Genomic DNA, 12,308 nt, shown 5'->3' on the forward strand with positions numbered 1-12,308 from the left:
GTATGTTGGATTTTGGTTGTTGCAGTGGGAATAAAGTGGAATGGTGACATTTGTAGGGTGTTTTAACATGTAATAATAATGTGGAAATTTGAAATGTTCTAATTTTCATTAAGCTTCCTGATTGAGTTGATGTGCATTTGTTTCTCTTCTTTTTTTATAAGAAATAGTAAAAGACGATGCTAGTTCTCAGTTCTCATCATAAAAAAGAAAGCAAGACTACAAGAGCAACATGAGTAAACAATCCTACATACAGCAGTTGGAAAGGTGACTCCAGTTATTTAGTTGGCGAAAGTCATTTTCAGATAAGCTTGTACAAACTGCAAAAGCTTCTCAGCGACGTTACAGAGGAAGAACCCAAACGCCAAGGTAACTAACTGCATATGTACTGGCTCCATGCCTCTCAATTTATATCTATTTCCATGTTGTCGACGAGCCTGACGTCTCCAAACCATGCTGCTACACAAAATACAACTGGTTTGTTGATGGTCTCCACTGGCTCTAAACTTTCTTGCTCCACAATCTCAGCATAATCAACCCTTCCACCGGCTTCACGTATCTTGGGAATGGCAGCATTTATCAGCTCATGGCAGTTGAGCTGACCATTTTCTGCATCAAATTTGGCTCTAGACAGTGCACGGCTAATTGACAAAGCCCTTTGTCTGTTGTCAGGTGAAAGTTTCACATTACGGGAACTCATTGCGAGGCCATCCTGCTCTCGTACAATTTCAGAACCAATCACCTTTATCCCAAAATCAAGATCTCGAACCATTCTCTCAATAATCTTCCATTGCTGATAATCCTTCTTGCCAAAGACAGCTACATCAGGGTCAACAATATTAAACAACTTGGTGACAACAGTAACAACTCCTCTAAAGAAAACAGGCCTACTCTTCCCGCACAAACCCTTTTCCAAATTTTCAACTCTAACCCAAGTTTCATGCCCCATACCCCACTTGTTTTCAACACAAGATACCAACCTTCCCTCTCTCATTTCTCCATTCCTCTCAGACCCTAGAGAGGAATTCCCATAGGCGGCATAGAGATTATCAGGGTTGAATACAACATCAACACCACCAGGTACAGCCTTGAGTTTCTGACAATCACCTTGAAAATCACAAGGGTATGTTGAAAGATCTTCATTGGGTGAGAACTGACCTGGATTAACATAGATGGATACGACTATACGGTCAGCGTGTTTGTGTGCTTCTTTGATTAGAGAGAGGTGACCCTGGTGGAGGTAACCCATGGTGGGTACAAAGCCAATTGTATGGCCTTGAGCTCTCATGCTCCTCGTCCAATTTCTCATCTCATCCTTCTCTCTCATGATAATTGGATCCTTACCTGCCATTTTCGATTAGGAATTTGCGAGCTGCTTGATTATGCCGCCACTCGGTTCGATCTGCGTTTGTTTCTCTCTCACTCAAAAAACCTTCTTTATATTTTTGGATAAAAAATCCGCTGGTTGATATTTCAAACTATATCCATTTCAATTTCTATTACGGTCAAAGCTCCTTAGATCGTCGCATTCATTATCCACAACAACCAACCAACAATCAAAAGATACACCGAAAATTTATTTATCCCTAACTAAGCTCTGTATCACCTCAAGTGTGATAAAAATTGATATATGTTAGACACAAAATATTGATTTGATAAGGAAAGTGTATTACATAATTAGGCACCTGAATCAAAGAATAAGTAATATTTTACTTTTTTAATTTAAAATTTTATATTTAAATTATTTTATTAATATAATTTTTAATTATTATAATTTCTTAATTTTAAAAAAGAAAAGCAACCCCCTCGTCCTCCTCACCCTACCCCCAAGTTCATCATCAACTCCCAACCACCTAATCCCGTTCATCGGCGTCCTTACCCCTACCCCTAAGTTAGTCTTCAACCCCTACCCCCACTCTTCCTGTCATCATCGTCTTCCCAGCAAATGAAAATGATAACATTATTCTCCAAAATCAGAATCTAAATTTTAAATTCTAAAAAAAGAACAATTCCAAAAAAAATCCATTTTATACATCCAAATCAAGAACAAAAAATGAGGAAAACGTTCCGCGAAAAATAGCTTTACAATCGGAATCAAAAACGTCAAAGTTAAGGCAGTCGCAAACTATAAGTTTGATTGAGAAAAAAATTATATTGGATTTGAGTTATTTAAGCTCATAAACATGTAAATTCGAACAATCTTAGGGCTCGTTTGGCCATGAAATTTTTTTCCTTTTTTCGGAGTTGAAAATTGTGGTGTTTGGCCATAAAAATTCAAAAAGTAATTTCGAAAAAAAAAATTGAAAAGGGAAAACAGGTTTTGTTGTTTTCACAATTTTTCAACTCCAATTTCAACTTTTATTATTATTACATATAACCCCAATCTTTTAAATTTTTACATAAAACTCTCCTTATAACATTACTTTTTCAATATTACGTATATAGCAGTTTTAAAGAATAAGATAACTATAATTTCAAACTTAATGTTATCCTAATTAATATATATTTGTTTTTCTCTCTCATCATTATTTTTCTCTCTTACTTAATTTTCTTCCTTATTTAAGACATTATTTTACTGCTAATTTATATTTATACCCATAAATATATAAAGTATTATATTTATAACAGAAATATACAAAGTATATACGATGTATGTACGGTATACCATATATACACATATATAAATATACAAAGTATTAAGAAACATACTAAGCATATTCATAACATAAATATACAAAGTATGTTATATGTGAAGTTTATACCATGTATATACCATATACACACATATATAAATATACAAAGTATAGAGAAACATACTAAACATATTTATATATTTATGGTATATGATATAATATATCATAAATATACAAAGTATGTTTTATATAGAAATAATTTATTCACACACAGTAAAATCTTTTATGTATAAGAAAATTAAAGAAATAAATTAGCGGAACCCTAAAATTTAATAACAACTCATCATTTCTTATTTTTTAGGAACGGAAAATAAATTAAATAAATTCCTAAAAAAAAAATTTGTTTGAAAGATAATATTTGTTACTTAAAAAATAGGAAACAGTGATTTGTTAATATAACATTCATATTAAAATTTTTCAAATATGAGAAAATGACTATTAATGTAAATATTATATATGTCATAATTGAAATTCATTAAATATGACCATGTATATGTAATTATTTTTATAAAAGTGGCTAATTGTGTTCTTTTTCCGTTAGTAGGTAAATTTTAGTTGGGTGATTTTGATAGTTTGTAAAAGTTAGGGCACAAAATCATATTTAAAAAAGTTTTTTCAAAAGTCAAAAAAAAATAAATTAAAAAAGACATGGCCAAACACAACTCCAACTCCAATTTCAACTCCAACTTTAGTTTCAACTCCGAAAAATTTTAGTTTTTATGGCCAAACGGCTACTTAAGATTTTGGAGTTGATTTTTCGGAGAGTCTCGCCGAACTGATCGAAAAATGCATTTCTCAAAAATTTTTAATGAAAAAAGAAGACGACTAACTTGGATAGAATAATAATCTTTCTAATGTTCTTGTTTTAGATGTATGAAATGTATTTTTTTTTTTTTTTGTATTGCTCTTTTTTTAGTATTTAAAATTTGAATTTTGATTTTGGAGAAGCTTGTTCCTTCGTGATTAGGATCTTGAATTGAAAGTATAACACATTTTGTGGTCTAAGAATTTTGTCTATTAATTTTCATTATAGGCATCCGCTAGAACTGAAATCATTTTCTCAATCGCCATTATCGACATCTGCTAGAACTGAAATCTTGCAGATAATGGAGAAGATGATGGAAGGGGGAGGGGGACCAGTTTCTTGCAGAAAATGAAGAAGAAGATGAATTTTAAAAAAAAAATTATAATTATTTTTTAATAATTATTGGACCATTAATATCACATGACACCTTTTAATTGTTGTTTTTGTCATGTCACCGCCAGTGTGTTCCATACACTTTATAATTTTTGCTAAATATCTTAAAAGTGCCTAATAGCAACAATTTTTTATATAGTATAAGTGTTCAATAGGTATAGGTTTTAGTTCAGGGGTCCAAGTGAATTTTCGAGATAAGTTAAAGTGATTGTTGATAACTTAAGCCAATTTTATTACTATACATAACAATCATATTTAAATATTAATTTTGTAAGAATTATATTAGGTATAAAAATAAAATGGTAGAATATTTATATTATCATCATTAATGTCCGCACATGATGAATATCAAAAAGAAAATAGTTATATTTAAATAACGGTTATTAGTTATGGTCATAAGAGCTATTCGTATTCATCTTTTTTGCATTCATACTCTTTCTATTTTTTTGGTTAATAAATACATTCATTATTTGCACAAAGTCATTAAACTAATTTTCTGTATACTTTTATTTATAATATCTAAATATGATTCAAACCTCACATGTCATTATGCATATACACAACAGCTCACTATAAATATTATGAAAATTTTCAAATAACATTGTCACTATGACGATATTTTATTATATATAAATGTGTTTGCTTGAACATGAAATTTAAGATTGAAATGAAGTTTGTTTGAATTTTCTTCAAATAGGTCATAAATACTTGTGTGACTATAAATAATCTCATTAAAACTTTTGATTGAATTATTTCTAAATATAAAAATATAATATTTATTTGTTTAAATTGATTAAAAAGAAAAAATAGTCATGTCATAGATTGGAAGAGAAAAATAGTAGTTCATAACTTACTTATCCTTTTTTTTATCCACCCTAAAAACTATCTCCTCTTTTGCAATTTTAGTAATACAAACTCACAACATTCTAATTAAAAGTGAAGAGTGTTTATCATCGAAACAACTTTCTCTTATTGTTTATTTAGCATTTATTTGCTTTCACACGAGGTCTTTTAATTAACGTTAGTGGTGGAATTCGTTACTTGTGAATGCATAGGAAAAGGTTAGTGGCGGAATTGATATTTGACACTTGAAGCCAATTACATTTTCACTTTCTTTCAAAAGGTCAATAAAAGAATGTCAATGTATGCCAGTTAGTAAACGTTAAAATTAGAGGAACTTTCCTTGTAACAAACTGTCGTGTTATATGTGTTGGCATCTGGTGTCTTGTCAGTCAATTTTGATTTCTTCATTACTTCCACATTTTTTTTATTTGATTCCTGGTCGTCCATAACAACGTTTTGAAAGGATGAGATTTAAGCCCATTTCCACATGTGTTTTTAGCTTTCAATAAATGATTTGAGTTGTTAAAATATCCGTCAATGTCAGTTAAAATATCTTATGGGCTAAGTGATAGTAATGCTTTGAAGGCTTTTGAATGGTTTGATTTTGACTAATGGCTCCTGCTGCTGCTATAATTTTGAAAGACATGACAAACACAAGCGCTGCATGGTTGTTAAACTCTTCAATGATAAATTTTCAGCAGAAAAAGAAGAAACTAAAGAGAAGAACACGTCAATATACACACACAATAAGTAGTAAGTATTCTTATCGTTTTTAACTTATTTTCTTTTTTATTTTAATGCGTTTAAGAAAAAGCTTTCTCTTTTCTTTTTTTCTTTTTTTTTGAACTTTTCAATGTTAACTTTTTATAAGACATGTTTAGGGTACAAAATTAATTGACATTTTAGTACATTCCTATGTATCTCACAACATTTAAAAATCTTATTATATTTACTTTCTTAAAGCTTCGTTACAAGTGAAATGATAAAAATTAATTATAAAAAAAATGAACAAAATAGAAAAGAAATAAGGTCATCCCATCCTAAACTTTTTTCCAACAACAACAACAAAAAAGAACTATTCTTTTACTCCTTTGATAACTCAAACTCACCATCTTTGAATGGTAAGTGAGAGGTGCTTACAATGAGCAGCTACCTCTTTGTCTCAATCTTGTCTTAGTGTTTAGGCCTTAACTCAATGCCTTCAATAACAAGTCCACCTTTAACGTGATAACCCTTCACCTCCATCAACTTCATTAGGATCTCTTCATCACCATTCCCACCATTGTAGAACTCTCCAAGCTCTATTTCCAACCATCCATCCTTTCTTTCAATAGGCATTCTTTCCTCCCCTTTATTCACTCTTGCTTTCAATGTCTCCACTCTGTTTCTGTAAAACAGAGTCTCCAGCTGCTCCTTCTTCTTGTTCCTTGAATGGCGTAAATACGCGGTACTGCTGATGGATTCTTGATCCCCTACTGAAATACTAATCTCTGAAGGAATAGAATCCAAACCGAATGATCGATTTGAAATTTTCATCAGTATATAAGCACCGTATGTTGTGTTTGGAGAGAGCTCCCCTGTTTTCATCTTCCCCTGTATTTCTAATCTGCTTATTCTTTTCAGTTCAGCTACCTCTGCAAACCTATAGTATTAAAATTCGCAATTAGCATCGTCATAATAATATTAATATATTCAGTGAAATTTCATAAACAGGGCCAGGGGAGGGTGCAGTTTATGGATTTCTACACTACTTTATAGTAGAAAAAATTGTTTTCAATAAATTCTTGGTTCAAATAAAGCATATCAAACAAGTAGAAAAAGGAAGTACAGTACAGAATACCACTAGCAGCAACAATCAATATGAAAATCGAAAGATAGGAAACAACACGTAATAGTAAAATTGAAGTCTAAGAAATAAGAAAATAAAAGATAACAATACCATTAATAAGGAAATTAGATGGCTTATGACTACCAAATAACTTGCTACTAATTTTAGTACTATTAAACCTAAACTATAGCGTGACATCTTTTATGATACACCTTAATTGCAGGGTTTTTTAGGCCATGTAAGCACACAAGGTGGACAATAATATAATAAAATTAAGTTTAGGGGTCCAAAGATCCTATGAAGTTAAAGGCGTGTTGTAACAAATTTGGCTATAGTTCGGGGTAATAGTGCTTTCTCTCATATTTCATGATGTAGGAAAGAATGGTTTTAAAAGAAGGGAATTTACCTTGATTCTGGGACAGTTTTCCAGTTCCAATGAGCAGCTTCATCTCCATATAAAATAGAGAGCTCTTTTGCTGCAATTACATAGGACTTTTTCCCGGTTGATTTATCTAAAGCAAAGCTCTGAAACATGAAAATGAAAGAAATGATCAACAATATGCGTCAATAATCTCCAAAATTGAAGAATTGGATGAAATATGTATACATGTAAGCTAGATATTCATTTTATTAGTAATCATGATTAAACAAATTATGAGTTATGGTGGAATGGTTGAGATCTCTCTTGTATTCTTAACTAGAGAAACAAATTCGTTACAAGAGTTTAGTTGGACCCAAATCAAATACCAAACACATGTCAGAGTTTAATATAATATGAAGAAGAGTTATAATTATGTATAAAACCAGATTTGATAAGACTTTTTCCAATATATGATTCATATACCTTGTTGCCACCGTCTATTAGAATGGAATTGCAGAGGCAGGAAAAGAGCTCTTTTTTCGAAGAAAACTTCAAAGGGGTGACTGATTTTGTAGCAATATCTTGCCAATCTGAAGGCAAGAACGCATCCCAAACACAATCCAACTCTGCCGCTGATCGGAAAATTGAAGAAACCAGTGATAGTTTTAGTGTATCAGGTGGTGAAGTTAGAGAGACTACGGTACTGACGCAATCATCTGGCAAATCATATATGTGCTTCCCTAGTGCTACCATTGTTTTAACTTTTACCATCTTCTTTAAATAAGGAAAAAATAACAACAGAAGGGTAACAATTCAATGAAGGACTTGGCTCAACTTAAAAAGTCTATAGTAATTTGAATGATATATAGAGATATAGGGGGCTCGTAATAATGGAGAACCGGTGCTTGGGGGAAGTTTCGTACTTATGACTCACTGGGGTCGAGGAGTTAAGGATAATAGATGTTTAAAAAACGAAAAACTTACATAAATCCCTAAATGTTTAATTACGTAATATTACATAAAATTACAATTATTTTACTAATTACATCTTATTCCATTTGAAATGGTGATACATATGTTAAGCGTGATAAGGTGATACATATGAAACAGATCAAATCTTTATTTAAGGAAGTAATGGATTTTCTCTGATTTCAACAACGCAAATCACGGCAAAATAGTTACAAGCGTTAAAAACACAATTCCATTCAACAAGAGCTCAAAGTTGAAGCAAACCAATATTTTTGAACCATGCCAAATTACAAGATCAAATTTTTTGAATTTTGGGGAAAAAAAACAATCTTCCTTCTAAAATTTTTGGTAATCTTCAGTGGAACTCGTGACGGTGTTGTTGTGTCATTCCGGGGAATGGGTTTCAAAAATAAGGTACGATAACTATCGGGTCGACGGTATTGTAATTCATAAAAAAACGTCGTACCGCGATTTAATGGACGGCATATCAATTCAATTGAAAATTGACGTTTCTCTGAAAAGAATTCATGCCAAATACGTTGTTTAAGGCAATTTATCAGCGTTGGAGATTCATAATGATATGGCTATGAAACCTTTTCTTCAAATTTTGAACGAGGCAAAGTCATGTGTATGATGGTAAGTTGATTTGCAGACTTTTTTTTAACTATCTGGTAACAGATGTATCATAGTGATACATATGTATCACTTTGATACATCTACACAAATATGCCTCCACTTGAAATCTAGTTTTGCATACAATGCACAAAGATTCAGGGATTTATGTAAGTATGATTATTTGGTGATTCATATAACTTGTGAATAATATAACTGGTGATTCATAAATGGTGTTTCAAATAACTGGTGATTCATATAACAGATTCGTATGATTGGTGATTCATATAACTGGTGATTCATATTGGTGATGCATATAACTGGTGATTCATATTGGTGATGCTTATAACTTGATATATTCTGTTTACAATTGAAAGAGAAATGTTTTGTATATTAGTTAATTATTGATTCATATAGTAGGTTATTCATATAACTAGTTTTTTATGTTGGTGATTAATGTAACTGATGATTCATGTAATTAGTGATTCATATAGTTGGCGATTCATATAAATGGTGATTGATATTGGTGATTTATGTAACTAATGATTCATGTAATTAGTGATGCATGTAGTTGGTGATTCATATTGGTGATTTATGTAACTGTTGATGCAAATAACAAGTGATTCATATAACTGGTGATTCATATAAATGATACAAATAACTAATTATTCTTGTGAGTGGATATTCATATAAATGGTGATTCATATAGCTGGTTATTCATCTAATTGGATATTCATATAAACGGTGATTCATATTGGTGATTCAAATGTTAGGCCTTATGCGAGTTAGATCTCTTCTACATTATGCGATCAGTAAATTAACACTTAAATGTGAGAATCCTGTGTTCTTGTTTAAAGTGATGCTAGGGATATCTACCAACTTTTTGTGATTCTTGTCTTACAAGAGTTTAAACAATTTCTGCATATATGTCGAGTCCATGGAGCATTGTTTGATTTATCATGATTCGTGTGGTTAGATTTGATCCTAACCTTGCCTTATCCAGGAGAATTGTCTCCTTAATAATGGAGTATATAGATGATTCACTATGGTTGCCTGCTGATTTTAGCTCATGTAATGAGCAGGTCTTGAGTTTATTTGTATAAACAACAATTAGTCCTCAGTTCTAAATAAACTGGGATCGGCTATATGAATCCGCATTAACCATATTTATCCAATTAAAATTTTATCTCAGACCAGCATATTAAACCAAAACTATAAGAGTTCTAGAAGCTCTCTAACTTTGTGTTGTTATAAAAGTCTCCTACTAGAGCTAAGAAACTCCTAGAAAGCATAGGTCCTAAAGTAAACGTATTTACATAGATAAATATATTCCCCTTGATTGGTATGGGCATATATTATGTCTTTCCATTATGCCCCATCTTTATTTGTTTATCAAAATAATTAAATTTTGTTTTTGCATAGACTTTACTTCTACTTTCTTGAAAATTTATACAGATTTACTTGTATGTTACAGGTTGCTGCCTGAGAATTCATTTGTAGGGAGGAAACACGATTAAGTGTAATGGTAATGGAGAATTCTAAACTTGGGCTTGCTTTGACGCGTGATATGTTTATTCTGCTCTTAATTGATCTCACTGTTAACTAACCTTTTCTTTTTTCATTCCTTTCTCTCCAGGAGTCCAGGTATACCAGTATAGTTTGCATTTTAGTGCTTTCTATGTGTCTTCAGCAAAACGATGTATCTTTACAAATTTTACATTTATAGGAGTCTACTTAAAGAATTTTTCATTTTTGTTTCTCTTTCAATTTTTTGTTCTTTTAAAGGAAACACATGTTGTATTATTGGCTTATTGTCACTGTATTTTTTATCATTGTCGAGACTAAATTTTGATAAATAAGATTACAAGATTTTCTCTCTCTCTCTCTCTCCCTCTCACATACACGCACACATATTTGACTCTTTTGTTAACTAGCTACAAATTGAGCCTTGACGTATGGTAGTAAGTATTGACAGATTCATCATGATTTGATGTGTGGTGGTAAGTATTGACAAAAAACTCACACAGAAATGCACACACACCAGCAAAACTAATACATGTTTTCTTGATATGGGAGAACAAATAGATGCATTTGGTTTGAATATGTTTTCTTGGGAACAATTGCGTTTTGATTTGATTTTGAAGGGATTGTTTTGATATTAGAAAGCAAAAGTTTGGTATCAGGAGAAAAATGCAATTGTTGTTCTTTTAGTTTTCTACACGAACAAATTCTTAAACTCAGTAATATGTTTATTATATGGCTAGTTGTTGGTGCACCATTCTCATTTGAACAAATTTTAATAACAATGTCCTATTTTGATCTTGTTAGAGCCTTATATTTTCTCCAAAGAGGACTGCAAACTTAAACTTGGTACTGAAATAGTTCTCACCACTACCACAGTAACAAAACAATCTTTTGGCAAAATATAACACTATCCTGTGGTACAAAGACAAACTCCAATACAGAGGAAGGCGTATGGGTTCTAATGGTTGGGAATTACTGATCCTGAAAATATTCAAAGTAGTCAATAGCAAGTCAAGAGTACGCAAGGTGAAATTTCACACAAATATGATTTCATTTTTTTGAATAGTATCAAGAATAATCCCAAGTATGCCCTTTATTCGCTCATTCTTCTCGGGTTCATATGCAATGACGTAGACATCAGATTCATTTGATCGCTCTGCAATCAACTTGCCTATTACCCTGGTAGCATCGTTATCAGTAAGGGATGACAATATGTTCCCCAAGTCTCTCGCATTTGTGGTAGCAATGGAGATCACCTTGCTGGTTCCTCGATGCATGATATCAATGTCTAAGAGAAAGAACATATTTAGCGACTGTTTGGTTCCTCGATCCATGATATCAATGTTGAAAAGAAGGAACATATGTAGCAGCTGTTTAGATCACCTTGCTGTAACACCCATATGAATCACCTATATGAATCACCAAAAAAATATGAATCACCAATTAATCAGTTAATCTGTTAATCTACAAATAAATGAATCACCCATATGAATCACTTATTAAAACAACCAGTTATATGAATCACCATTTATGAATCACCAGTACCATACATGTATCACCAATTAAAATATCATTGTAGTGTTTCACACGTATGAATCACCAAAAAAAATATGAAACACCACTTAATCTATTAATATACAATTGTATGAATCACCCATATGAATCACCAGTTAAAAGAATCAGTCAAATGAATCACTATCTATGAATCACTGGCACAATATATGTATCACCAATTAAAATATCAATTTATTGATTCACCCATATGAATCACCCGTATGAATCACCAAGTAACCAGTTAATCTATTAATTTGTTATTATATGAATCACTCATATGAATCACTAGTTAAACGAACCACTTATATGAATCACCATTTACGAATTAGTTGCGAAATAATACCTGCTCCGACGGAGATTTGAGAATTTGTTCAATTTTATCCCGATCTTCCATTTGCATGTCAGATTTTTAGCAGCAAAAGCTTCTCTTAAAATCTTCAATTTTTCAGGGTCGTTCCTTTGCTTTGATCGATTTTCACTAAAACCTAATTTGGTGTAATCAAAATTGTCCGGAGTAAAACTCAAGACGTGATTACTATCGTGAACAGATTTTTGTGTTTCAATTTGTGAAATTCCCAAGCTGAATGAGGGTGAATCTTCATTAGCCATTGAAGATAAAACAAATTAATACAAAAGGATTTTAAAGCATAAACCAAAAGCTAACCTCTTTGAAGAAGTTGTCAATTTTTGAAATTAAAGGATGAATAATTACGGTTGAAATCAGTTGAA

At 31.7% G+C, this 12,308-nt stretch overlaps 3 protein-coding genes and 1 long non-coding RNA gene across 5 annotated transcripts in view; 1 reads left to right on the top strand and 3 right to left on the bottom strand.

Annotated features, from left to right (window-relative positions):
• The window catches only part of LOC107839649 (pantoate--beta-alanine ligase-like), a 9,401-nt gene extending 7,738 nt beyond the window's left edge, over positions 1-1,663 (bottom strand). For both annotated transcript variants that reach the window (XM_047394732.1, XM_047394731.1), the window contains exon 1: positions 252-1,663. In XM_047394732.1, coding sequence (XP_047250688.1) covers positions 401-1,348 — 948 coding nt within the window. In that variant the 5' untranslated portion in view covers positions 1,349-1,663 and the 3' untranslated portion in view covers positions 252-400. The remainder of the gene's footprint in view (positions 1-251) is intronic.
• Positions 1,664-4,545: 2,882 nt separating this feature from the next.
• On the top strand, positions 4,546-10,250 carry LOC107839652. Its single transcript, XR_001665125.2, has 3 exons — positions 4,546-5,484; positions 9,976-10,026; positions 10,138-10,250. It is a non-coding gene; the product is annotated as an uncharacterized LOC107839652 (long non-coding RNA).
• Positions 5,650-7,780, bottom strand: LOC107839651 (F-box protein PP2-B15). Its single transcript, XM_016683225.2, has 3 exons — positions 7,404-7,780; positions 6,966-7,084; positions 5,650-6,373 (listed from the first exon to the last, which is right to left on the bottom strand). The coding sequence occupies exons 1-3, from the start codon at positions 7,689-7,691 to the stop codon at positions 5,905-5,907; spliced, it is 876 nt and encodes a 291-aa protein (XP_016538711.1). The 5' UTR covers positions 7,692-7,780; the 3' UTR covers positions 5,650-5,904.
• An 809-nt stretch (positions 10,251-11,059) lies between the features above and the next one.
• LOC124886684 lies at positions 11,060-12,188 on the bottom strand. The gene is made up of 2 exons (XM_047395576.1): positions 11,923-12,188; positions 11,060-11,285 (listed from the first exon to the last, which is right to left on the bottom strand). The coding sequence occupies exons 1-2, from the start codon at positions 12,186-12,188 to the stop codon at positions 11,060-11,062; spliced, it is 492 nt and encodes a 163-aa protein (XP_047251532.1).
• Between the last annotated feature and the right edge of the window lie 120 nt (positions 12,189-12,308).

Source organism: Capsicum annuum, chromosome 8 (assembly GCF_002878395.1).
Source record: "Capsicum annuum cultivar UCD-10X-F1 chromosome 8, UCD10Xv1.1, whole genome shotgun sequence".
Classification (NCBI taxonomy): Eukaryota; Viridiplantae; Streptophyta; class Magnoliopsida; order Solanales; family Solanaceae; genus Capsicum; species Capsicum annuum.

What these genes read in the sequence shown, in the direction of transcription:
- LOC107839651 (XM_016683225.2), bottom strand. Translation starts at nt 7,691, where the DNA reads ATGGTAAAAGTTAAAACAATGGTAGCACTAGGGAAGCACATATATGAT. An exon ending in TAATAGACGGTGGCAACAAG is followed by an intron (nt 7,085 to 7,403) that starts GTATATGAATCA and finishes TTCATGTTTCAG; the next exon opens with AGCTTTGCTTTAGATAAATC. An exon ending in AAAACTGTCCCAGAATCAAG is followed by an intron (nt 6,374 to 6,965) that starts GTAAATTCCCTT and finishes TTAATACTATAG; the next exon opens with GTTTGCAGAGGTAGCTGAAC.
- LOC124886684 (XM_047395576.1), bottom strand. Translation starts at nt 12,188, where the DNA reads ATGGCTAATGAAGATTCACCCTCATTCAGCTTGGGAATTTCACAAATT. An exon ending in TCAAATCTCCGTCGGAGCAG is followed by an intron (nt 11,286 to 11,922) that starts GTATTATTTCGC and finishes TCGAGGAACCAG; the next exon opens with CAAGGTGATCTCCATTGCTA.